General features: G+C 37.6%; 1 protein-coding gene across 1 annotated transcript in view; it reads left to right on the plus strand.

The window, feature by feature from the left end:
• The window catches only part of ADAMTS19 (ADAM metallopeptidase with thrombospondin type 1 motif 19), a 238,253-nt gene that overhangs the window by 23,556 nt on the left and 189,090 nt on the right, over positions 1-25,607 (plus strand). The window contains exon 3 of the mRNA XM_049649122.1: positions 23,600-23,765. Coding sequence (XP_049505079.1) covers positions 23,600-23,765 — 166 coding nt within the window. The remainder of the gene's footprint in view (positions 1-23,599; positions 23,766-25,607) is intronic.

Raw genomic sequence — 25,607 nt, forward strand, 5'->3', positions numbered from 1 at the left:
ATGTTGGCTTAGAAGATACACATCTTCATGTTTATTATATATTATCAAATTGTTCTTCATGGTGATTATAATACTTCTTCCTCTTGCCAGCTGTGTATTTTCCCACATCCATAGCAACAAACTCCTGGTATTGTCAGACTGTTATTTTTTCTTCTAATATTTACTCACATTTGGTAATTGGTAGAACAAATAGAAAAATTTGTTTTTAAAAATGGGAAAACTAAGAAATGCCACAACCCACTGTTTTTAACTGGCACTTGTGAAAATTTTATATTTAATACACATAGAACAGTAATCAAGCTAGATCATAAGTGAGGCTGTTAAAGTCTTCTCAGCAAATTTCAAATAACTGAAAACTTAATTGATGTGTTCTCTGGCAGCAGTGGAATTAATGGAAATCAGATACAAAATAATATCTCAAAATTAGTATAAAATTGTAAGTAAGACAGTACATTACCAAATAATGCATAGATCAAAGAAAAACTCACAAGGGAACTTAAAAAATATTTTGAAATGAATGAAAATGAGAATACCATATCAAAATATATGGGATACAGCTAGGTAGTACTTATGGGAAAAGTTCTATCATTAAATACTCATGTCAGGAAATAAGATAGGAAAAGAAGAGCAAATTAAAACCAAAATGCATAGAAGAAAGGAAATAATATATTTAAGAACAGAAATCATTGAAGTTAAATAAAGCAGAAAAAGTGGAGAAAAAATTTCTGGAAAGAACGATAAAATTGCTATTGATCAAAGTAAAAGAAAATGCAAATTATCAATATTAGGAATAAAAGGGAGACTCACAAAAGTTTCTTTGGAATTAAAATTATAATTATAATAAGGAAATATTATAAACCACTTCATGTCAAGAAAGTTTACAACATTACATGAAAGGGGCAAATCTTTGGAAGATACGTATTAACAAGCTGACTTAAAAAACAATGCAGAACCAGGGTGCCTGGGTGGCTCAGTCAGTTGAGCGTCCAACTTTAGCTCAGGTCATGGTCTGTCAGTTCATGAGTTCAAGCCCCATGTTGGGCTCTGGGCTGACAGCTTAGAGCCTGGAGCCTGCTTCAGATTCTGTGTCTCCCTCTTTCTGTCCCCTCCACCACTCACGCTCTGTCTCTGTCTCTCTCTCTCTCAAAAAAAAAATAAACACTAAAAAAATTAAAAAACAAAACAAAACAAAACAGTGAAGAACCTCTGTGAGGCCCTAAATATAGTTTAATTGAACTTGTAGTTAAAATTTTTCCCACAAAGAAAATTCCAGGTCCAAAGGCCTTCATTAGTTAATGTTATCAACCATCTAAAGATGAAATACTACAGATTATTTCAAGTAATTTGAAGGGACACAGCACTTACTGATACTTTTATGGGGCCATCATTATCCGATATCAAAAACAGATAAAGATAATGTAAAGAAAAAAACCTACTGTGGAATCCAACAGAAACATAGACAGTAAAATTCTTACCAAATATGAACAGATCAAAGCCAGCAATATATGAAAGGATAATACGTCATGACCAGAAAGAGTTTATCCCAAGAATGCAAGGATAGCTTAACCTTAAAAATATCTATCAGTGTCATTTACTGTATGAAACAAATGAAAGAGAAAAACTATACAATAGTGCCAGTAAATGCAGAAAAATAATTTAGCAAAATTCAACATTAATTTATGGTAAAAATGCTCAGCAAGCTAAGACTAAATTGTACCTACCAAAAGCACTTAATGCACATCTACAAAAAACCCCCAAAAAACAAAACCCATGGTTGACATCATTTTTAAACGTAGAAGATTGTATATTATCAGCGATAACACAGGAATGCCCATTTTGACCGCTTCTTTTTAAGATTGCACTGGAGATCTTAACCAGTACTATAAGCAAAAGTAAATAAACTAAAAAATTAAAGACATGTGGATAGAACAGGAAAAGGTAGAATTGTCTTTATTTGTAGACAATGTGATCCCATACGTGGAAAATGCTATGAAGCTGTGCAATACCTACTCAAACTAAAAAGTGAGTCTAGAAGGGTCACAAAATGTAATGCCAATTTACAGTAAATGAGTGTGTGTGTGTGTGTGTGTGTGTGTGTGAGAGAGAGAGAGAGAGAGAGAGAGAGAGAGAGAGAGAAAGGGAAGGAAGGAGGGAGGAGGGAGGAAAGGAAGCAAGGAGGGAGAAGAAGATAGCAGTTCTTTTCTCCTTTGCCTCTAGCATTGTCTTGCTCACCCCTGTCAGGTCCAAATATTATTTAGCTTACTACACATGCAACTTGAATGCGATAGTCTTTCCCATACAGTCATTACTGATCAGAATAAAGTTGAGGCAACTACAACTTCTTTCTTAGATGTCTATACAACGTCTGCTTGATCGTTTTCTTTTTTCAGAGGTATAGTTGGGCCCTGCCAACCTGCAGAGAAAAATTTGAGTCAGGATTTCCAAAGCTAGATGGTACTTTTTCAACATACGATGTTATTTATTATATAAATAAAAGTGTATTTCAACAATAAAGTTAGTCTTACCATTTTAAAGTTCTATAAATAAAATTGCTTAAAAACTCACTCTGTAGTAGGTAAGTATTAAGTATTTCTATTTTATGGCCTTTGAAGTCTGCTTTTAAGACTAAAAGTCTGTCTTATAATAACTGTGTGTGTGTGTATATATATATATATATACACACATATATATACAGTTTATAATAACATAGGACAGATCCAGCTCACCATCTTGCATAGTGTCTTGATCCAGTTGTAAATGGACAGATTTCTATTCAGGGATCATAATATATATATATATATATATATATATGTGTGTGTGTGTGTGTGTGTGTGTGTGTGTATGTGTGTGTGTGTGTGTGTGTGTGTGTATATATATATAATGATATATAAACATATATCATACAATTAGCATATATATTAACTAATATAACTGAATTTTAAAGTTTTGCATTTTTCTTCTTTTTATGTATGTGGAATAATAAATACGTTTATCCCTTCTCTTGGTACTTGTACTGAATTCCAGACGTTTTCTAGATGAACTTATTCAGTTTGAAATAATTAATCTCAGTTTGTCTGCAAGGGTGGTCTGCGTTCTTACTAATTAAGAGTGTAATTCATTAAACCATGTGTCTTTAGCTTTTTAAAGCAATTTACTCTGACATATACTGAGTTAAAACTGTAATTCATATGTATTCTTTGGGTAGTTGTTGAATCAAACCTGAAGGGATTCATACCCATATATGGATTTGAAGTCTACATGTTGGATAAGTTGAATAAATAATAAGTCACAGATAAATTGCAAGACGAAAAGAAAGCATGAGGCAATGTTGTAACTCTGTATTGTGTGGGTGGTGTGATTTTCAGGCCGCTGGTTTTATTTACTTTCTGTTAGAGATCCTTTTAACAGGCCTAGCAAAGGAAATATACCAGGCTTTTATGTTGAATTGAAAATCGTAATTATCTAGAGATAAAGTACTTGAGACTCTGTAAGGTAGAGCACAGGAATAGTTCACTTTCTATAGAGATTTATAGTTGGGTGAAGTGCTTTCATGTATATCCTTTCATTTAATGGACAGGAAATGGTTATTTGTAAGATAGAAGAGAGTTGCTTCAATTTCACTCTTAATGTTGCCTTTGTCCTGGCTAAGCTTTATACAGACACTCACACCCATTTTTATCTGCCAGACATCAGCCCAGCAACTAAGGCTGAAAAGTGAACCAAGTTTGGCATGAGTGTTCTTTAAATCAATGAGTGGCGTTGAAGGAAGTTAATCCAGAGTATAGAATACATTCAAAAATGTTACAAAGCCTCCGTAGTAGTCCTTAGTAGTCCGTGAAGATCAGGCTGTTAATGTTACAATTGAGACTGTTTAGCTTCATTTCATAGTTTTGGTTTACTACCCAAATCGGTAGATAATTCTGATGTCATTATCACTTAAGGGCTAGCATGTATTGAGTGCCTATTATGAAAAGTCAAGTGCAATTTATACGCTTAAATAGAGCAATTGGTGGGTCTTCTCATCTGAAAACTTACTACCAGAAGAAAACGAAAAGGTGGTATGGCAGAAGGGAGAGGAGACTGCGTCTTGAATTCTCTTTTCTGTACTGTTCCTTGGGTTCATCTCTGTCTGATTGGAAAGGTGTTAGTCTATAAGGTCCTGTTGGTAACCAAGGTGATCTTATCTCAGTAGCATGTGGTGGGACGCTCAATGAAGTCACTGTGAAGAAGCCCATTTCCAAACCTACTGGCATATGGCAGCTTCAGTTTTCAAACGGAACTGCAAGGCACTTAAGCTTTACTTTTTTTTTTTTTTTTTAATTCAGTGATCTCAAAGCTTCCATTTTATCTTTTATGAGATTTTTTTCAGGACCATTGGCTCATAGTGCTCTGGATGGATGAACAGTTCAGTTATAATTCCCTGAGACTGTTTTCTTATCTTCTAGGAAGCATATTTTGAGTTATGTAGATGCCTTGAAAGCGTCCACCTTCTGTGATGGGGGGCTCTGGTACTATTATTTAGAATAGTTCATAGTGTTTGTTTTGAACATTGCAGTTGGTGAGAATTTTTTACAGGTTAAATTGTTAATTTCTCAGGAGCCATGATCAACAGATCTCAGTACTTTTTCTCTAACAATGAGAAAAATAAGAACCAGTGAAGTTATATTAATTGCTTAAGCTGACACAGGTTCCATCTGATGGAGTAGATACGGAGTTTGGCCTTTCAGTCCACATCTTCTGCTTTTTCCTTTACGATTAAGGTTTGTTCTAGATAGGTTGAATTATATAAAATTGTCAATACATGACTGTCTGATGTACAATAAAAAGCAATTTCATATGCTACAACTTAAAAAATATCCCAAACACCAAAAATCTCCATTTAGGAAAAGTTCATTTCACATGCAGCTAAAACAATAATTGTTTTGAAAGCCTAATACTTAGTTTGCAGGGGAAAAAAAAAAACCTAAGTCATTACTAATTGCAATGGAATGCAAGAGCAAACACACTAGCTTATGGAGCTCCTTGGCTCCTTTACATTAAGGACTCAGGAGGCAGGCTGCGGTGTTTGAATCCAGGCTCCCCTGTTACAATCCTACTGTGTGACCTTACATAACCACTCAGTGCTTCTGTATCTTCACCTTTTTCTTTAATGTTTATTTTTGAGACAGAGGGAGAGTGCAAGTAGGGGAGGGGCAGAGAGCAGAGAGAGGGATACAGAGGATCCAAAGTGGGCTCTGTGCTGATAGCAGTGAGCCCGATGTGGGGCTCAAACTCACGAACCATCAGATTACATGAGAATCTGAGCCAAAGTTGGGCGCGTAATCGACTGAGCTACTCAGGCGCCCTGTATCTTCACTTTTTAAGATTCAGTAAGTTACTTGAATGCCTCACTGTAAGGGCTTTAAATGTGTTTATTAAGTGAGATGGAAATGAGGAATGGAAAATATTTTGGTCAATGCATTGAATAGTCATCTAGACTTTTTAAAATGCTACCTATTAGGGGCGCCTGGGTGGCGCAGTCGGTTAAGCGTCCGACTTCAGCCAGGTCACGATCTCGCGGTCCGTGAGTTCGAGCCCCGCGTCGGGCTCTGGGCTGATGGCTCGGAGCCTGGAGCCTGTTTCCGATTCTGTGTCTCCCTCTCTCTCTGCCCCTCCCCCGTTCATGCTCTGTCTCTCTCTGTCCCAAAAATAAATAAAAAATGTTGAAAAAAAAATTTTAAAATGCTACCTATTAGATATTTTTTAATTAATTAAATAAAGGAGGAATATTAAGTTAGGTTAACATAAGAAGTAGTATACCCATGTGCTATTTGTTATCAATTTGTTTAAACACATCTGAAAGAAAACGTATACACCTACCCCTTGCATTCCAGGAAATGTCTGTTGGTTGATTGAGCAGTTAAATGAAGTTTCTCACTAACATTCTTCCCCCCAAATTCCTTTCAAATTTTTAGTGCTAAAGTGGCCTCTAGGATCTGATTTCCAAAAGGGCTCTGACACTTCCCCATTCAAGTACAAATAAATGACACAGTGACTTCCCACGGCCAAGTGATCAAAGTAACTATAATGTACACACCCGCGGAGATGATGGGTTGATTTGCTTGTTTTCCGGTAACCTTCAATTTCCTATATGGCCTTCAAAAATTTCAGAAGAATGTGTAAGAAGCAGAAATGAAAAGAGAATGTGCATGGCTAGCCTGTTAGGGACTGTACTAAGTACTTTACAAGGTAAGAATAAATTCGTAATATTGAGTGAAAGGCACACAATTGAATGTGTGTGCTCAAATTTGTATGTTGAATGAAAGTGCTCAAATTCCTCTATTGAGTCTACCAAATAAAAATATTATTTAAAATAATTTATTTCTGGTTTGTGAAAGATAAAATAAATACTGGCCACATGGAATTGAGGTCTCGGTAGGTAATGAGATAAGAAAATCCATAACCCTTCCAGTAAATCCGTGCATTCTGATGTGTCATTTCATCCCAGGTTACTGAGAGAATTCAGAGTCAACATTGAACCACTATGATTGTCTTTTAAAAACATGTATTTTATAGCCATCTTATTCTTTTAGATTGACTCACATGGAGGTCGTGCACGTTGTTGTCTAATTATGAGAAGCAATTTTTTTAAAACATTAAAAATTTTCTTTAACGTTTATTTATTTTTGAGAGAGAGAGACAGCATGAATAGGGGAGGAACAGAGAGAGAGGGAGACTCACAATCCAAAGCAGGCTCCAGGCTCTGAGCTGTCAGCACAGAGCCTGACCCAGGGCTTGAACCCACAAATCACAAGATCATGACCTGAGCCGAAGTCGGACGCTTAACCGACTGAGCCACCCAGGTGCCCCCACTTTTCTTAAAAAATTTAAAAAATTTTTCATGTTTATTTATTTTTGAGAGAGAGACAAACGGAGCATGAGTGGGGGAGAAACAGAGGGAGAGGGAGAATCTAAAGCAGGCTCCAAACTCCACGCTGTCAGCACGGAGCCCGATGAGAAGCAATTTCCACTGCCAGTCTTGAACTTGACCTCTCCCTTCTGCACAAGTGCAGGTATTTCTTTTTGGTGAAACTCCCAAGACACTGAGTATGCACATTTTCATTTGAGAGATAGTGCAGAATTGCTCTCCCAAGTGTTCATAGCAATTAATCTACCACCAGCGCTGTTTCAGAGTATTTGTTATTCCAGTAACCTCTCAGCCCTTGATATGCTCTAGTTTTACATTTGACTACCATGTAACAGTGCACTCATGCCTGTTTGTTGGAATTTTGAAAATTACTAACCATGGTTCCATACCTCTTTCTCTTTTTGTTTGTCTTCAGTGTAAAATATATATACCATTTACTCATTTACGTGTTAGGGTCTTTATGATTGTCATTTACAGAATCATTTTGATGCAGTCATATTTATTCCAAATGTTTTCTCAATCCAAAATGTTTTGCATTTCAAAGTTTTCTTTTCAGAGTTTTGGATAGCATTTGTTTTCTTTTAAATGAGATATTGTGCAGTAATTTTTAAAAAGTAACTCATTAATCATTTCGGATATGGATATTTAGGTAGATTTCTAACTATTTGAATGAAGGTATCTTAAGAATACTAATATAAAACAAGGAGCGCCTGGGTGGCTCAGTTGGTTGAGTGTCTGACTTCATCTCAGGTCATGATCTCGCTGTTGGTGAGTTTGAGCCCTGTGTCGGGCTCTGTGCTGACAGCTCAGAGCCTGGAGCCTGCTTCAGATTCTCTGTCATCCTCTCTCTCTGCCCCTCTTCTGCTTGTTCTCTCTCTCTCTCTCTCTGTCTCTCTCTCTGTCTCTCTCTCTGTCAAAAATAAATAAACATTTAAAAATAAAAAATAAAAAGAATACTAATATCAAACAAGAAAGAGATTTCTAGAAAACGTCATTCTGTCTTTGCCTCAGCCTATTCAGTAATTTTACTTCACAATTTGCAAGTGCTAAGAATCTTTAAGTACTTGCTTATAAACATTATCTTACTTTGCCCTCAGCAGCATTGGAAATAGCCACTCACGCTGTCTCTCCCTCTCAATACATGTTTTTATCACTTGCCACCCAGGACCCTATACCTCCCTGACTGTTCCTTCTTGGACCGCTTCATTGATCATCATTCTTCTCTGCATCTTCCTAACAGATATGACCTAGTGTTCAGTCATGGGTCTTCTTTTCTGGTCTGTGTGCACTTAATCCGGGATCTTACCCAGTCTCATAGCTTAAATGCCAACTATATGCCAGTGATTCCAAAATAGGTAATTCTAATTTAGACCTCTCTGTTGAGCTCCAAGTCCAGCTATGTACTTGATATTTCAACATGAGGTCTAGTAGATAATATCAAACTTAACATCTTTCAAACTGAAGTGATCATCTCTTCCACTCCAACACCAAACTCTCCTCTTCTCATGTTATTCTTTTAAATCTTTTTTTAGTGTTTCATTTATTTTTTAAGAGAGAGACAGAGTGTGAGCAGGGAAGGGGCAGAGAGAGGTGGAGACAGAATGCAAAGCAGGCTCCGGGCTCTGAGCTGTCAGCACAGAGCCCGATGCTGGTCTAGAACCCACAAACTGCAAGATTATGACCTGAGCCCAAGTCGGACGCTTATCTGACTGAGCCACCCAGGTGCCCCTCCTCACATTATTTTTCATCCTATTGATGGTCATTTGGCAAAGGCCAAAAATCAGATTGTGGTCCTGAATTCCTTTCTTTCTTTCAGAGTGCACATTCAAACATTGTAAGCTCTTCCTTCTACTTGAGCTGCCAATAACCTCTCATCATGTCATGTCGCCTTTCTCCATCTGTAGTCTATCCTCAGTATAGCCACCAGAGTGAACCTTTTAAATGGGTCCAAGCTTGCTAATTGTGGTACTTGTAAAGACCATATATAGGTAGTGAAAATTTAAAATGTGAATGCAGGGTTGCCTGGGTGGCTCACTCGGTTAAGGGTCCAACTTTGGCTCAAGTCATGATGTCGTGATTCATAGGTTCGAGCCCCATGTCGGGCTCTGTGCTGATAGCTCACAGCCTGGAGCCTACTTCAGATTCTGTGTCTCCCTTCTCTGTCCTTCCCCCCACTCATTCTCTCTCTCTCTCAAAAAAATAAACATTAAAAAAATAAAACAGGAATGCAAAAGATACACACATCTTCAGTGTAGTAGTTATCTCTTAGCAATAAGAGAAGGGATTTGGTTTTGGGAAGGTGTGTGGGTCCATTTCAACTGAATCAAGAAATTGTTATATTTTGGGGAGCCTGGATGGCTCAGTTGGTTAAGCATCCGACTTCGGCTCAGGTCATGATCTTGTGGTTTGTGGATTTGAGCCCCGCGTCGGCTCTGTGCTGACAGCTCAGAGCCTGGAGCCTGCTCTCAGAGAGAGCTCCCTCTCTCTGCCCCTCCCCGACTCATTCTCTCTCTCTTTCTCTCTCTGTCTCAAAAATAAACATTAAAAAAAATAAATTGTTATATTAAAAAAATTATCTGTAGTACATACGTGTTAACATTTGTTAAATACTGGGAATGGATTCCTGGACACTCTATTATCCTATATATTTCTGAAAGTTTGAGGTATTTCATAGTAAAGAATGATTAATAATAAATAAAAAATGCCTCCCCTCTTGTTTTCCTAAACCAGTCTGTAGCAGGTTCTTAATGTGTTACTTTTCTTATAGTCTGTTATTTCAACTCATCCTATATGCTAGACATTTTTATTGAACATTCACTTCTGTACTTAAAAGTCATAGAAAATCAAACATAAGAATGACATCTGTAAACTAGAGAGCCTCCAAGTAAAATGAAAAGATCAAGACAGATTTCATATCACAGATGGTTATGGTAACTGGACACATAGAGAGAGGCCATGAGTGTATTTGTCATATATTTGAAAGGGGATAGATGCTTAGGGTGTAGAATCAGGACTCATGATTTCTGAACCTTTTATGAAAATATTTCTGAGACTTACTCCTGTCCATTGGAGGCCTGGATTGCTTCAGAGCAGTGACTGCTCTGTTAGTGACTGAAATGCTTAAGCAGAATATTAAATATTTATCAAAGGTGTTGATGGATGATTTCTTCTGTGGGTGGAATTTGGAACAAAATGACCTCTGATTTCTGGTTTGGATATGCTCTTGTTTATAAATGTCTTTTTTAAGACGTGATGCATGGACATAATCTTCCTGATGTGGCTTGGTATATGCAGAGTGCATTGGATTTCCTGTTTCATACCATACCTTTTCAGCTTTATAGATGTATGACCTCTTAAAGTAACCTCTTTTAAGTCAGCCTGATAATTACAGTAGCTTTTTGAGCCTGTGTTCTCACTGATAGGACTGAAGAGTGGGTAGGGAAAGGTGGGGAGAAAAGACACTCAAATGTTTTCTTTTAGCATTGCTGAGTCCCAGATTGGCATTCGGGCATCTTGAGGGTAAGAAACAGCCATGTAAAGAAGAACATTTTCGGTACAAGATTTATTTTTCCCTGTGAGAGGGTAAAACACCAATATAATTTCTTAAATATTACTTCATGCCATTCAAAATGGGAGTGGGAGAGAATGTTTGATTTTCCTGTGGATCCTAAATGGAAAAATAATAACACACTTTGCTGATGTGCTTGCAAATGAGAAGGATGACTTAAAATCAGAAGGACAACTTGATGTGTGATGGGGTTGCATCCTGATAAACCCTTCATAAATTGAAAACGTCATGAGTCAAAAATGCATTTAGTACACTTAACCTCCCGAACATCATCATTTAAGCTAGCCTACCTTAAATATGTTCAGAACACCTCCATTTGGGAAAATAAATAAATACATACATACATACATACATACATAAATAATAAAATAAAATAAAAATAAAAAAATCTAATACAAAGTGTATTTTGTAATATTATGTTGATACTCTCGTGATTTATTAAATAGTGTACTAAAAGTGAAAAACAGAATGGTTCTGTGGGTGCAGAATGGTTGTAGGCATGTTGGTTGTTTACCCTTGGGATGGCGTGGCTGACGGGCCCCTGTGGTTCCTCGTGCTGTCTGGCCTCACTGGAGAGCGTCATATGCATGTCGCCAGCCCAGGAAAAGATCCAAATTCAGAACGTGGGGTATGGTTTCTCTTGAACGCTCCTTACTTCTGCACCATTGTCAAGCTGTATAATCCTAAATTGAACCGTTGTAATTTGGAGACTGTGTGTCTTATCAAAGATACTTAAGACTGTCTGTTTGAAAACGTTCAGTACGCTGCTGTATTTCCTTCATCTGGCACATTAGCTGATGCATCGTATGCACTCAGTAAATGTCAAATACATTCATTATTTTATTTATTTGACCTTTAGTTGAATCCGGAAGAGAAGTTGCAACACATTTTCCATGTCTGTGAGTACCATTGCGAGGGCCCTTGAGTAGTTTGCTCCACTCATCTTGTTTCCATGGTAAACTGAATTCGCATCCACTCCCTAGGGGTATGTAGGAGGTTGGCAACATCTCCGTTAATTGTGAGGTCACCAGTAAGACCTGGCAGTGATGAGTGCTTCTCCACATCACAGCTGTGCAGCTTCCTCAGTGGTCACATTCGGTCGCGCTTGAAGCACATAACTGGGCTGGAATCGCATGAGATAAGTGAGGGCTCATCACCATGGTGAGTGGGTCTGCACAATCACCAAGTGACTAACCCTTTAACAACTAGGTGTACCACTGACTATACGCGCCAGCTCATTAAGTGCTAGGGTGAGCCGCAAGCTGGAAGCCAACTTTAAAAAACCTCCATAGGGCAAGCAGAGTTAGTTAACAAACTCAAATTCTCCTCATGACTCAACAAAATGAAACATGTAAAATTCTCTTATTTGCTACAAAACAAAAGTCATGTTGTTAGGCTTTGGGGGAACCCTGACTGATGTAGGCAGGGGAGTGTTTTTCCACTTGGTTTTTGCTGTTGAATTTAAAAGAAACATGAGCACATGTGTTTGACCATCTTGTGTAGAACTCCTACATTTTCAACCTGAGCAGTGTGGGTGAGGGCAGTAGTTTCTTTGGAGTGAACTGAACGAGAGCTTATTCCTTTTTTCTTTTTTTTAATGTTTGTTTATTTTTGGGAGAGAGAGAGACAGAGCATGAGTGGGGTAGCTGAATGGGGAGAAGGAGACACAGAAACTGAAGCAAGCTCCAGGCTCTGAGCTGTCAGCTGTCACTCACCAACTGTGTTGGACGCTTAACCCACTGAGCCACCCAGGCTTTTTTCTTTTGAAGCCACTTCTAGAAAGGGTTAATTCTTATTTCAAAAAATCGACAAGCTTCGACTTTTCTTCTAAGCTCACCGGCCCTTCCTCTTCAGTCTCCTTTGCTGATTCCTTCTCTTTTCCCAGTGTTAGGGTCCTTTGGGTTTGGTTTTAGGCTCTCTTTTGCCCTTTCTCTATACTCCCTTTCTGGGTAACATCACTCCTCCCTATGGATTGAAAGATTATCTTTACGTTGATAGCTCTCAGACATATGTCTCCAGCTCAAAACTGTGCACTAAACTCCATACTCCAACTGTCTACTTGATTTCTCTACTTGGTTGTGTCACAGATGTATCACATCTAATAAGATCCCATCAGAAACTTGGAATCTCTGCTCCTAAAATCTGTTTTAGCCTCAGTACTTACATTTACATGTCAATTACAGACCTGTATCTCCCATTCTGGAGTACTAAAGCCAGAAACTCTGAAGTCATCCTTAGTTCCCTGTGTTATTGTCCCTCCATATCCCAACATCTAAACCATTAACACATTTGAGTGGTTGCCCTCCGGTTTGTATGAGTATCTAAAATTCATCTGAAATGTATTTACTTTTCTGCACATTCTTAGTTCAGCCACCGTGTGTTGCTTTTTTGCTCTAGTCACCATAGGCTTGTGCTTGAACTGTGATAGCTGATTTTAACTGGTCTTCCTGATTCTACTAATTGTGATAACTGACTTTAACTGGGCTTCCTGATTCTACTCTTGTCACCCTATGATTTGTTTTCTTTTTTTTATTAAATTTTTTTTTGTTTATTTATTTTAGAGAGAGAGAGACAGAATGCAAACAAGGGAGGGGCAGAGAGAGAGAGGGAGGCACAGATATGAAGCAGGCTTGAACGGGGCTCGAACTCACGGACTGCAAGATCATGACCTGAGCCAAAGTCAGATGCTTAACCGACTGAGTCACCCAGGCACCCTCTTATAATATGTTTTCTAAAAAAAGAACAGGAATGGCTTTCTTGAAAAATTTCTATCTAAACATGCCATCCACTGTCCCTTGCCTCCAATTACATTTCAAATAAAATCTAAATGTCTTATCATAGTCTTCAGAGCTCTCCATGAATTATGCCCTGACAACCCTCTGTTCTGCTTTTGTTGCTATCATTATTTGTCTGTGACTCCTGCCACTGCCTCAGTCTCCCCGTCGATTCTTTAACGGTGGCCTGGCTCATCTCTAGGCCCTCCTCACTGATAGACTTTTCACTAATGCCACCATTATTTATTGCTTTAATTACAGCAGTGGCCTCCCCAGCAAGTGTTGAGCATTTCAACCTCTTTCAACATTCTTTTAGTACGTTCCTTGCCTCTTTATTGCTAAGTAATACTGTTACATTATTTATCCTTTGGTTTTCATTTTTAAAATATGTTTTACTGTGACATAAACATGGAGCACAAACATATGTTGTTATAAACAACAGTTAAAAAGTATATGCTTTTATAAACACCAAGTCAATCTATTGGACTCCTCTCATGTGTATTCCAGGCTCATAGTCTTCATGTATGATGGCATCTGCTGCTTTAAATACACCAGTCTTCTCTTGCTTACAGTCTTTTTCATACAGCTGGCTCCTCTGTGTCTTGTCTCCAATGTCTGCTCCTTAGAAAGGTCATAATGGGCCACTCTCTCTAGCAACTCAGTCTCTGCTTTATTTCTCTTAGATCTGTGTTTGTTTCTTCAATGCTACTTTTCACCATTTCAATTTCTTAAGTACATTTGTCTGAATGCCTGATTTTTTCTGTCTTTCCCCCTAATGGATGAGGTCCATGAAGACAGGGATTAAATCTCTTTTCAGATTGAATCTTCAGTGCCTTGCATACTGTCATGGGACAGGTGTTCAGTAGGTACAACAAATACTAAATAATCATCAGGAAGATACAGTAGAACATAACAGCTTTTGGCCGGACTGATACATAAGCTTAGAAGTAGATTTAAAACTGAGTTTGCTCACTGTTTCTCAACTTCCTTTTTTGCATGCTTAAAGAATCCATAGAAATCCCAAGGGATTAATTTAAAATTCATTAAAGTGAATGAATATTGGAAAGTATATGAAAACCAAATTAATGGCTTTTCTTGATATAAGCAAAAATTAGACTAGAAAATGAGAACTGAGCTAACCATCCTAATAACAAAAAGTTACCCATTTCGGACACTTAAATGTTAGGATGGAGCATTCACTTTCGTCTTTATACCATTTATACCAAAAAAAGTGGTACTATTCTTACTACTTTTCACATCTTCAACGTAGAACAGCTTCTGTTTATAATCTTACTTATGATGTTCTTTATCTGTAATGGAGTCAAAAAGGACATGGGTGATGAGCATTGAGAAAGGCACTTGTTGGGATGAGCACTGGGTGTTATATGTAAGTGATGAATCACTAAATTCTACTCCTAATGCCACTATTACACTATATGCTAACTGGGATTGAAATAAATAAAAAAAGGAACATTTTGAAACTGTTTTAAAATCCCTATCTCTGTCAAACTATGGGGAAAAGTTAGAGGAGGGCAATGGTTTTCAATAAAGTGGGAGAGAATGCATATTTTTCTTTCATTTGTGGGAGTGAAATGTATTTCTGTGTAATTATTCCGGAGATGAAATACGACTGTTGAAAGTACTCAGCATAGAAGTTCATCATGAAGCATCCCGTAGTAAAATCTGTAACCAGTGTCCCAGGAAAGATAGATAGTCTACAAACCACAGGAGGATTTCATCAGGGTTTATTTTTGAATATGAATCAGATAAGTGATACTGCCATGGAATGTCTCGGGTTCCTTTCCAGTCATTATTTTCCTGGGGATCTCTCTGCTCCAGCCCTAGTAACCTTGCTTTTCCTTACACATGCTATGTCAGTCCCATCTCAGGGTCTTTGTTTCTCCTTCTGCTTGGAATCTTCTCCCCTATAACTTGGCCTGGCCAACTCTCATATTTAGATCTCTGCTCAGATGTCACCTCACCCAAAAGACATTCTCCACATCACTCTCTAACCCTTGTAATACTTGGCCCCTGAATTCCTACTGTACACAATTAACTTCTCATTGACCAAATAGGACTTAAGGATATCATAATGAACGTGGGAGGTGGTTGTTGTTCCCCCCTTCCCCCCGCCCCGTCTTCTTTCTGGTGTTGTTCACTCTTAGGGTGTGAGAAGTCACTTGGTAAATTTAGTCACAAAAAGTCTGGTAATTAAAATATTCACACTCAAAGCATTAAACCATCTAAATTGATTTAAAGTTAAAATCTCCCTGCCCCATGCCCTTCACATGGTGGCTTGCTTAGAGCTAATCACAAGCAGTGAAGAAGGGGGAGTGAAGTCAAGAGTCCTTGTTATTTCCCCACCTAGGACTTCCATTCCTCCTGCTCAGTGCACTGAGCTTCCTCTGGCTCCTCTAGGACGGTAACCGTAAGGGAGGAGGGAAGGCGGAGTATGTTTGGGTGACCAGTGGTGTCATGGTATGGTAACGGTGTCATGGCATTGTAATTGTGTCATGGGATAGTGGTGCTGAGCATTATGTTTGACAAGTGCGTAACATGGTGACTTCCTGTCTCTCCTGGGCCACATTTGTGGGTTTTGGGGAGGCTGTCCTCTTCAGAGATGCTCCTCAGTCTCTCTGGATCTCTCATATCTACCCTTTGAAGAGGACTAATTCATCTTCTTCAGATGGTCACTTTCAGTTTCTGCTTTGTCCCTTAGGTATCTGGGGGGGATACTTCCAGGCTATATTTGAACCTTGTTTTTTTTTTTGTGTGAAATAGAACACAGACATAAATAAGTGTATAAACTGTCAATGTAAATCTTCTTAATAGTGATAGAGCAATTGTGTGTGTTACTTTGACCCAGTTGAGTAAATAGCAAATTGTATCCCTTCCTGGAGTATATGTAAGTTGGTGACAAGTCTTGCCAGCCTGGATCACAGCTGCCCCCTGACCTCTGGCTAAATAAAGTCAATGTTCATAAGAATTTTTGAATAGAGGGTCAAATGAATGAATAGATAATAAAATTATGATATATTTAGAGGATACACTGTTATTCAGCAGTTAAAAGCCAGGACTGTAGAGATTGCTTAATGCCGTTAAGAAACAAAATAGCTATTAAGCTGTTCTTAAATGGAAAAATAAAGGAGATTAGAAAACTTGAACACATGTATGCATGTGTAGAGGCACATGTATGCATACACACAGGTGCATGCTCACATATATACTTGTGTGTCTGTATGTTAATAGACTAGAAATGCACACACACACACACACACACACACACACATACCTGTGTAATTCTGTATGATGGGATTTGGGACAATGATTTTCTTTTTTTAATTATATATTTTAAATGTTCTGCTATTTAAAAGTTCTGGTTTTATAATCAGGAGACGTTTGAAGAACAAAAATAGAAAAGAGAGTTGTAAAACAAAGGAAGAAGGAAAGAAAAACTAAAACCTTAACCTTAACCTTGAAATATTGTCCCTATATCTGCCTTGGGGGTGTTGGGAGTCATTGGGCACATAGCACTGAAGGAGGCCTGGAGGTGGAACCCTCAGCCCACTCAGAAAGCCCCTGTGCCTTCGGCAGCTTATATGTCTCATCATATTAAACAGTCAGCTCAAGATAAAGTTCAGAGCCTAATGTAGTATATCTGTCTTCTGCTTTGTAAGGGATGGGGCCTGGCCTCACTATGGATATCAAATGTTGGACGTCTCCCAATTGTGAGGTGTTGTGCTTGATGTCAAATCCTCAGTGCAAAATGTTTTAAAGATGAGAGTTGTTTGGAATAATAGTCATATGGCAGGGCCTAGGCTTCCTCAGATAGCCTCACAAAGGCCGTCTTTTGTTTCAATCCTGTCTTCACATACTGATTTGTGACCTTGGGACACAATAAATCTTTTTGAAACTCACTTTTTTCAGTAAAACCGGTGAGGCTAGCATATGTGTCACAAGCTTGCTATTTGATTAGATGAAATCAAGCATATACAGTGTCTGATACACAAGCGTATTAGTTTCTTCTATTGTTGTTTTCTTCTACATATTTTAAAAGAAGTTTGAAAAGAGAAGAGAAAGGACTCAATTTTTTCAGCTTCGGTAACTAGAAAAAAGTTGGAGTCATGAACAGAGATACAAACTCAGAGACAGGCCCTGGTTTGGGAGAACCATCAGACATCTCAAGAGAGATAGTGAGAAGTGAGCAAAGAGGGGCGTGGCTCTCATATGGAAGCATTGGGCTGAGAAGAGGTTTGGGGATTTGGGTATTGTCTCTGTAGAGGGTGTTCTAAAACCTTTGGGAGGGATAAATGAAGATAGCAGTTGCTGACCAAAGACCTGCCTTGGAGTGAGGACCATGACCTGTTTAAGGAAACAGAAACAGTTACTAGAGAAGAGAGCTACAGCAATGTAATATTCGTGGAGGAGAAAAATGGTCAAGGGTCAAATGCCTTAGAGAGGAGAACAAAGGACAGGAAATTGTGGGTGGCCTCAGAACAATTTCCAGAGTTCAGTGGGGGAAACTAGAATGCAGGTAGCAAGCAAATTTAGAAAGATGTATTAAAACCAAAAACAAAGTTGGAAATTGGGAGCGTTAGATTCCAGTCCTGACACTCACATGAACTCTCTGTGTGATTCTCTGCACGTTGTGCAACATCTCTCAGTCTTGGTTTTCTTGATTTTAAAACTCCAGCGATGGCCGGATGATTTCTAAGTTTCCTTCTACCTTCGTAGTTTCACGATGCTTTCTGAAGCTCTTTGGCAAGGAAAGAAAACAGAATAATGTTAACAATGTGGTCACATGAGAGCTTTTCCTAAAGATAGAACTTGAGCTCCCAAGGAAGGCAACATTGGGAATGCCAGAGGGGAGAAATCAAGTAGTGACTTCCCCTCAGATGGAGTTACAAGTGGAGTCAATGGAGTAGATGCTGTTGAGAACAGTGAGTGGATGTGCTTTCTTTTAATCTCAAAAAGGAATAATATATTGAGTTAAAGGCAACATTCCTGAGCTCCTGCTGTGTACCAGGCCTTGTGATGCCGAGCACTATGCCCAAAGCCTTCCCCCAGAGTAGTTCGTGGTCTGATCAAAGACACACGAAAACCGTAACCAGAGTGGACTTAATAGTGGAACAACGGGAAACGTACAGTGTAGAAGTGGATCAGGGAGGCAAGGATTACTTTGAAGAGAGGACAGGACTGGCTGGGTTGTAAGAAACAACCAAGAGGACTTTCTGGAAAGAGAAAGCAGCATGTGCACTGTACCAAGTTATGAGCATACAACTAAAACGTACGATGAAAACTGTTAAAATGTACTTTGTTCACACAGTTAAAATGTGTTTGTTATGGTTATATATAAAGTTTAAGTAGTAAAAATAAAGGTGGAGAGGTAGGCAAGAGTTTATCATGACCTTTTATACCTTATATATCTTCATTAAGGATTTACAGTTTCCCCCTGTGGGCGTAAAGGGGAAACATCAAAAGAATAGAGTCAGGAAGAGAAGGGTAGTATTTTAAGACAATAGGATAGATAAGATGTCATAAGTGTATTTTCATAGACTTGCGTGTGTGTGTTGAGTACACAAATGCATGAAAAATCGTTCCTATTCATAGTAATATTGAAGATGACATTTTTTCAAGAAAGTTTCAACTTACATCAATCCAAATGCTTACACTCTGGACTATATGATGCTTTATTTACTTACTAAGATACATACTATACCATTGCCATACAAGAAGATACTTAAGGGAATAAAGCCAAAGTTCAGGTCATGTAGAGCACCAGATGTTTGTCTGCAGTGTTTTTACAAGCATATCATGATGCCACGTCTTTTCAGCATTTTCTCTAACGGCTGTTTAGAAAGAAAACATGTGCCTCTTTCAGTATCTCACTAATTCACCACTATACCTATGGTCAGACAGTAATCATCCTCAGAACCTCAGGACTCGGACTTTCCTGTTAAGAAATTTGTCATTTGATGTTTTCAGTTATATGGGTTCCTCTTGTTTTTTGGCTACATTTTCCCACATCTCTGCACAAGCCAGGCGTCTCCTTAACTGTTAGCTAGACTCCACATCCTCTTTTTCTTTGTTCCTAATATCTCCTCTCCTAGGGAGCAACCTTGCCCTCATCTTATCCAGATTCTGCTATCACTCAAGGCTCTTCCGATATCCTGAAATTATGATGATTATTATGACATTCCTCATGTCCTTTAACAATTATGCTATTGAGTTCTTATGGTATACTCTATACTTTTTAAAATAGGACATTATCAAAGACTCACAAAATGCAGTATGAACCTCATACAAATTTAAGCCAGTCCATTGAAAGCTTACCTAGAAAACATTACCTAGAAAATGTTGCTATCTAATTATTCTTTCTCCGTCGTCGTCATCTTCTTCTTCTTCTTCTTCTTCTTCTTCTTCTTCTTCTTCTTCTTCTTCTTCTTCTTCTGAAGCAAGAGTGTGTGTGTGTGTGTGCACAAGTGCCTGTGTCAAGGAGGGAAGGGAGAGAGAATCTTAAGCAGGGTCCATGCTCAGCATGAAGCCCCACGGGTCTCCATCCCACGATCCTGGGATCATGATCTCAGCCAAAATCAAGAGTCTGATGCTCAACTGACTGAGCCACCCAGGCACCCCTTTAAGTTGTTTTTAAGTTATGCTTACATTAGAGTTTTGGGATCTATTTAATAGACCGTAATTAACTTGAATTTGAACACATGAAACATTTATACTGGTTAATTGAAGCAATTCACCAACAGTATTTGGCACATGAACCAAATCAAATTTCATGTTGTGATTAGAATTTAGTGACAATGTCAAAGCATCTACATGGAGATCAGTATGATTGGTTGTTTATTTAATAAAGCACAGAGGCATCTAAAGAGAACAATAAAATGTCAGAACTAGTAAGAAAAGAAATGAGCGGTAACTGATTTAATGTAAGTGATGGTAAATTTGCAAAATACTGAAATTCTTGCTACATTGTGAAATGAAAGATAACATTCGATGACAAAAGAACAGATGCCACCATACGAGAATATGCACATGATGACAGAAATAAGGTAAGGGACACCTGTTAAACTTAATTTCATTTCCAAATTTTGTGTGAAGTGTCTCAGAATAGGGAAAATCATTTTGAAAAATCTAAGAGCAATCTGGGAGAAAAATGCTTATAAAGCTTGCATTTATCTTAGATGTTTTGCCGTGCGATATTCGTTCACATACTGTTTTCTTTCCTCCTAAAACCGAAAGGACAATGCTTGCACTACGGTGATTGCTGCATCGTTGTGGATTGTCGAACACAGGGGCCCTGGTGCCCAGAGGTTAATAGAGATTCGTGTTCTCCCATGGCTTGTAAAATCACAGCGTAGATATGCATTTCTGTTCGGTTAGTGAGAAAGTGAGGCTTTTGTGGTGACACAGAAAACCTCAAGACTTTTTTAATTCTGCTTTAATGTAAGTCATTAGAGCATTCCCTTTGCTGTAGGATAGTATTCTTGTCTCAGATAGAAATTCCTTCCCTGCAGAAAGAACACTAAGCACTTGGTGCTAAATCTTCCCTGGACTGAACTGAGTCTGGCACACTGTAGTCAGACAGTAAATATGTATTGAATGAGTGAGTCACCATTTATAATTATTCCAACGTTTTTTTTTTCCTTTTCCAAAGTAGCCTTCTCATTTTTAAAAATGCCTAGAGATAAAGTTCTAACACGGTAGATAATTCTGTTATGAAGAGGTTTCCAAATCCCATGTTAAAAAATTCTATTTTAGAAAATATTTAACATGGTAATATGGGGATACAAAGGTGAGTCAATTTTGATTCCTTGGACTCTTGAGGTCTTCAGTTCACAGTCAAATGTTTGGATGTTTTGATTTATTCTGGTTATTCTTTTTTTTTTTTTTTCAACGTTTTTTATTTATTTTCGGGACAGAGATAGACAGAGCATGAACGGGGGAGGGGCAGAGAGAGAGGGAGACACAGAATCGGAAACAGGCTCCAGGCTCCGAGCCATCAGCCCAGAGCCCGACGCGGGGCTCAAACTCACGGACCGCGAGATCGTGACCTGGCTGAAGTCGGACGCTTAACCGACTGCGCCACCCAGGCGCCCTATTCTGGTTATTCTAATTAATGAAATAAAAATTATGGTGGACATTTATTGAGTGGTTACCCAGTCTCAGATCCTATGAAAGGAGCATTACATGGGCTTTTCAAAAGTGAATGTTCCAGATGACCCTATGGGGCTGTTGTATAGATAAAGTCACTGTACCTTTATCAGAGTTATTTAGCTAGTAGTAGACTATGAATCCGAATAATCTTAAGTCCAAAATCTATTTTTGCAAGTCATTAAATGTTATATGATAGTATGCAATTAAATTTATTTGATTTATTGCTTTAAATCTAATACTTATAACCTTTTGAAAGAATATCAGATTATAAATGTATGATTTAGGGAAATTCAGCATGTTTACTTGAGATGTTCTAAGTGAGCATCATAATACTTACTGTTTTAATCATCAGCCACACTGTTTTATTAGTGACCTTCAGTACTGACTGAACCTCAGAAGCATACTGATATGAGATAAGAGTAGGATATTTTTGTGTTTTCACAGTGTGGATCAATATATACCGTGATCCATCCTCCACCCATGTGTAGATGTACTCCTACATCTTTAGTGATTATTGTTTCAAGTTTTAAATATTTGTTATTGTCCTTTTTTTCTATCACATTAGGTTCCGAGGAAAATTTGTTTGGATTTCTTGTAATTACTTTAAAATTCAACCTAGTTTTACATGTGAGACAATGAAACCATGTGTGGAAAATAAAAGGACTCATTGGAAGTCATATTAAAATTACATAACAAATGCCCCAAGTGTATGATATGTGCCTGACATTTTACAAGAATCATCACAGTAAATCTTTTCCCCATTATCCCCACCTCCAGCCTGTGTTTGTGTGTGTGTGTGTGTGTGTGTGTGTGAAGGAGAGAAGGAGAGGGAGAAACAGAAAAAGAGAAGGGGACAGATAGAGGTGATGGAACTATTATTCTAATACTTGAGATTTTTATTGGTGTTATAAAAATGCAGTAAAAAAGTGAGAAGTATTTTTAGATTATTCTTAAGGTGTCTTGTAACATCAATTTGGTATAGAATAAAATGAGATAGCATATTAGCAATCCCCTGGTCTTCCGGTAGAGAAGATGCAATACACTTTAATAATTAAAACAAGAGAAAAAGTCTCTTCTGTGCTTTTAAAGAAAAGATACTTTTTTAGTGTAGGTTCAATTTTTCTTAATATTCAGTTTAGAAGAATTACTATATCTGAAGAAGTAAGTATATTATTACTGTGCTAGTTCTAGTGGATCAAATTGAAATGAACTGTATGTGATTTTTATATGATCAATGCAAAACAGAATTAAGAACTTTGATAGCAGATTGGGTGTGAACAATGCAGGTTCCGAGGGATTATTTCGTCAAAACTGTTTACTAAAGAGTTAACAGAATGGTCAAATATATGTATCATATGTATTTTATACAAGTAATATATATTACAGTAGAGTAAAATAATAAAAATGGAAAAGGTCAAGTCATATGTTCTGTGTGGAATATTTTCCTAGTTATAATATAAATTTATGTTCTAAAAAAGGAAGGAAAGAAATGACTAGGCTTAGCTTCAATATAATAAAAGGATACCTACTTGCTGTAAGTTCTTTTTATTGATAATAACGTATTTTACAGTTTTTAGCCCTCTGTCCACAATTGGCTAAGTTTAAAAACATGGCATTATATGAAATGAAACATGCTTATGTAAGTGATGATTCATTTTTTTTCTGTAATTTACTGTTCAGAGGTTTTAAAAATGTTTAGTAGAAGCCTTTAAGAATATTTTATACGATACTTTCAATGCTGTGTCCCCTGCATTTGCTTTGACATGTTACATGAATTACTTTATTAAATAGTGATTATTGAAATGTTGGACAGTGTGGTGCATGCAATTAAAAACTGTATTGCTCTTCTGTACATGCCTACATGTAAGTGACCCCATGGGTCTCCCAAAGTGAGCCTTTAACATTCCAGAATTTTTACTGTGCATCTGTTGCTGGCATCTAGCCTCCCACCCACACAGGCTAAGTCTAACTAAATGAAGTTTATGCTAGCACAATAAAGTATGTAAAGATGAAGTAATAACATGGGAAGACAGTTACCTTATTAGTCGGGTTGCTGAAATAGCTTCACTAGAAGAATGTATGCACATATGTGAAAGAAAATAGAGTGTGTGTGGGTAGGAAAGCCTAGAAAGTAATTTATTCAAATAGTATTTCTTATATATCTTTTTATGTTATATATTCCAGATGGGATTTATACAGCTCAATGAGGACTTCATATTTATTGAACCACTCAATGATACAATGGCCATAACGGGTCACCCACACCGTGTATATAGGCAGAAAAGGTCCATGGAGGAAAAAGTCACAGAGAAGTCAGCTCCTCACAGTCATTACTGTGGTATCATTTCAGGTAATGCCTTCTCCTGAAAGGGGTTTAACAAATATGCAACGTGAGATGAATACACTAAATTGTTTTTCTTCCTTTTCTTCCATCTGTCCATCCGTCTGTCCCTCTGTTCATCCATCACTCTTCTAGTTTTATACTTGCTCAAAATGTGGAGTCTCTTCGGTTAATAACAATTAAACGTATCTATTTTAGACTTCTCTTTTAGTTTTCTACAAAGTACTACATTTTAATGTCAAAAAATGGAAATTCACAAGGGTTCAGAGATTAATACATAACATGCATCTCTCTTGAATTGTGAAGTGTTCCTTGTAGTATGCTATTCACCTCATTGGCACAGAAATGATACCGAGAGAATTCGAGATCTTCTGAAACTGAATACTGTGAGCTCATGGCCTTATTTTAGTCCACCTCTTTGAGAACATCATAGCTATCTCTTTCCTTTGACCAGATGCCTCTTTTACTTCTTTCTTCTTTTTCTTTTTCTTTTCTTTTCCTGTTTGACCCAAGTAAAAATCATCTTGGAGGTTAAAATTAACAGTGTAATAAGAAGAAGGGTAAAGATTTATTTCTTTGAATTTGCTCTCAGTATCAAAATACCTTAAATCTGGACTTTTCAGAAGCTCATAAACATTTCCAGCCATCAAATCCTAGTCTCTGTTTGTTTGTCTGCCAGTTCTTCACAGAAATAAAATGGGGCTGACTGTTTTGTCCGCTTTCTTACTTCCTTTGGCAGAGGTATGTGTGTTAGCAGGAACGGTAAGGAAAATGAATGATTTCTATTATGTAAGGAAGACCTGAAAGCCATAGCCAGCTTTCAAAAAATAATTAGAAGTGTCCCTAGGAAAAATTTTTACACATCTAATCCAGACATCTCAGTGACTATTCACTGATACAAGAAATATTTCCAGTTAGGATCTGAGGAAATAGGAATTTATTGAAGAAGTTTTGGTGTAAAGACATAAAAACTTGACTTGCACATTTAAAATTAGGTGTGAGTGTGGTTATTGCCAAGATACCAAATCTAAAATTGGTTATAGTATTTGAGGCTAGTTTAGGTATATGACTTGTGACAGTCAGTAACATTTGCAGAGGTGATAGGATGTTCATATCATTGCTCGTTTGGGGTGTTCAGATTCAGAAAGAATTGTAATATATTTCTGTTTAAATATATTTATCTCAAATTAATGTGTGACTTCTGTTTCCCTCGTGAAAGCTCATGGTATCAGTCTGAATGGGAATCGTCTTCAAAAGGGCCTAAGTGCACCTACCTCTGTGCCACACTATTTGCTGTACATGATCGAGCCAATTTAAGTGAAACACATCCTTCTTCTCTGTTCTAAGAAATACAGGCACAAAGGAGATAAAACTGTTCAACAGAAGTCATAGCATTACGAACAAGCCAAAGAAAGGCTCTTGTGTTGAGGAATGATAGCAACAACTTGGATTTAGTCCATTTAAGGAAATTGTCTTGTATGGGTTATACTAAATATCTGCGCTGTGCAACTTTCAAATCGTAGTCAGCTCCAGCTGTTCTAATTACTCATGTACAGGATGACACAAACAAGGCTTTGTGTGCTATGGTCCACAGAGAAAAGATTTCTAGAAAATTCTTAATTTTAATAGTTTTATAAGGCACAAATACACAGTTCATGTTTGACAAACATTGCTCATAAGGTTTCTATTTTTTTTTTTTTTTTTTAAGGCATGACTGTTCTGTATCATTTGACCTACTTAGGTCAAGCACTTACAGGCACGGAGTGTCAAACTATCGGTTGGGTGATCTACTGAGTTTGCCTACTTTCAGACTTTTTAAAGGTCCAGAATTGAGAAAATGGTTTTAAAATT

Source organism: Panthera uncia (assembly GCF_023721935.1).
Source record: "Panthera uncia isolate 11264 chromosome A1 unlocalized genomic scaffold, Puncia_PCG_1.0 HiC_scaffold_17, whole genome shotgun sequence".
NCBI lineage: Eukaryota > Metazoa > Chordata > Mammalia > Carnivora > Felidae > Panthera > Panthera uncia.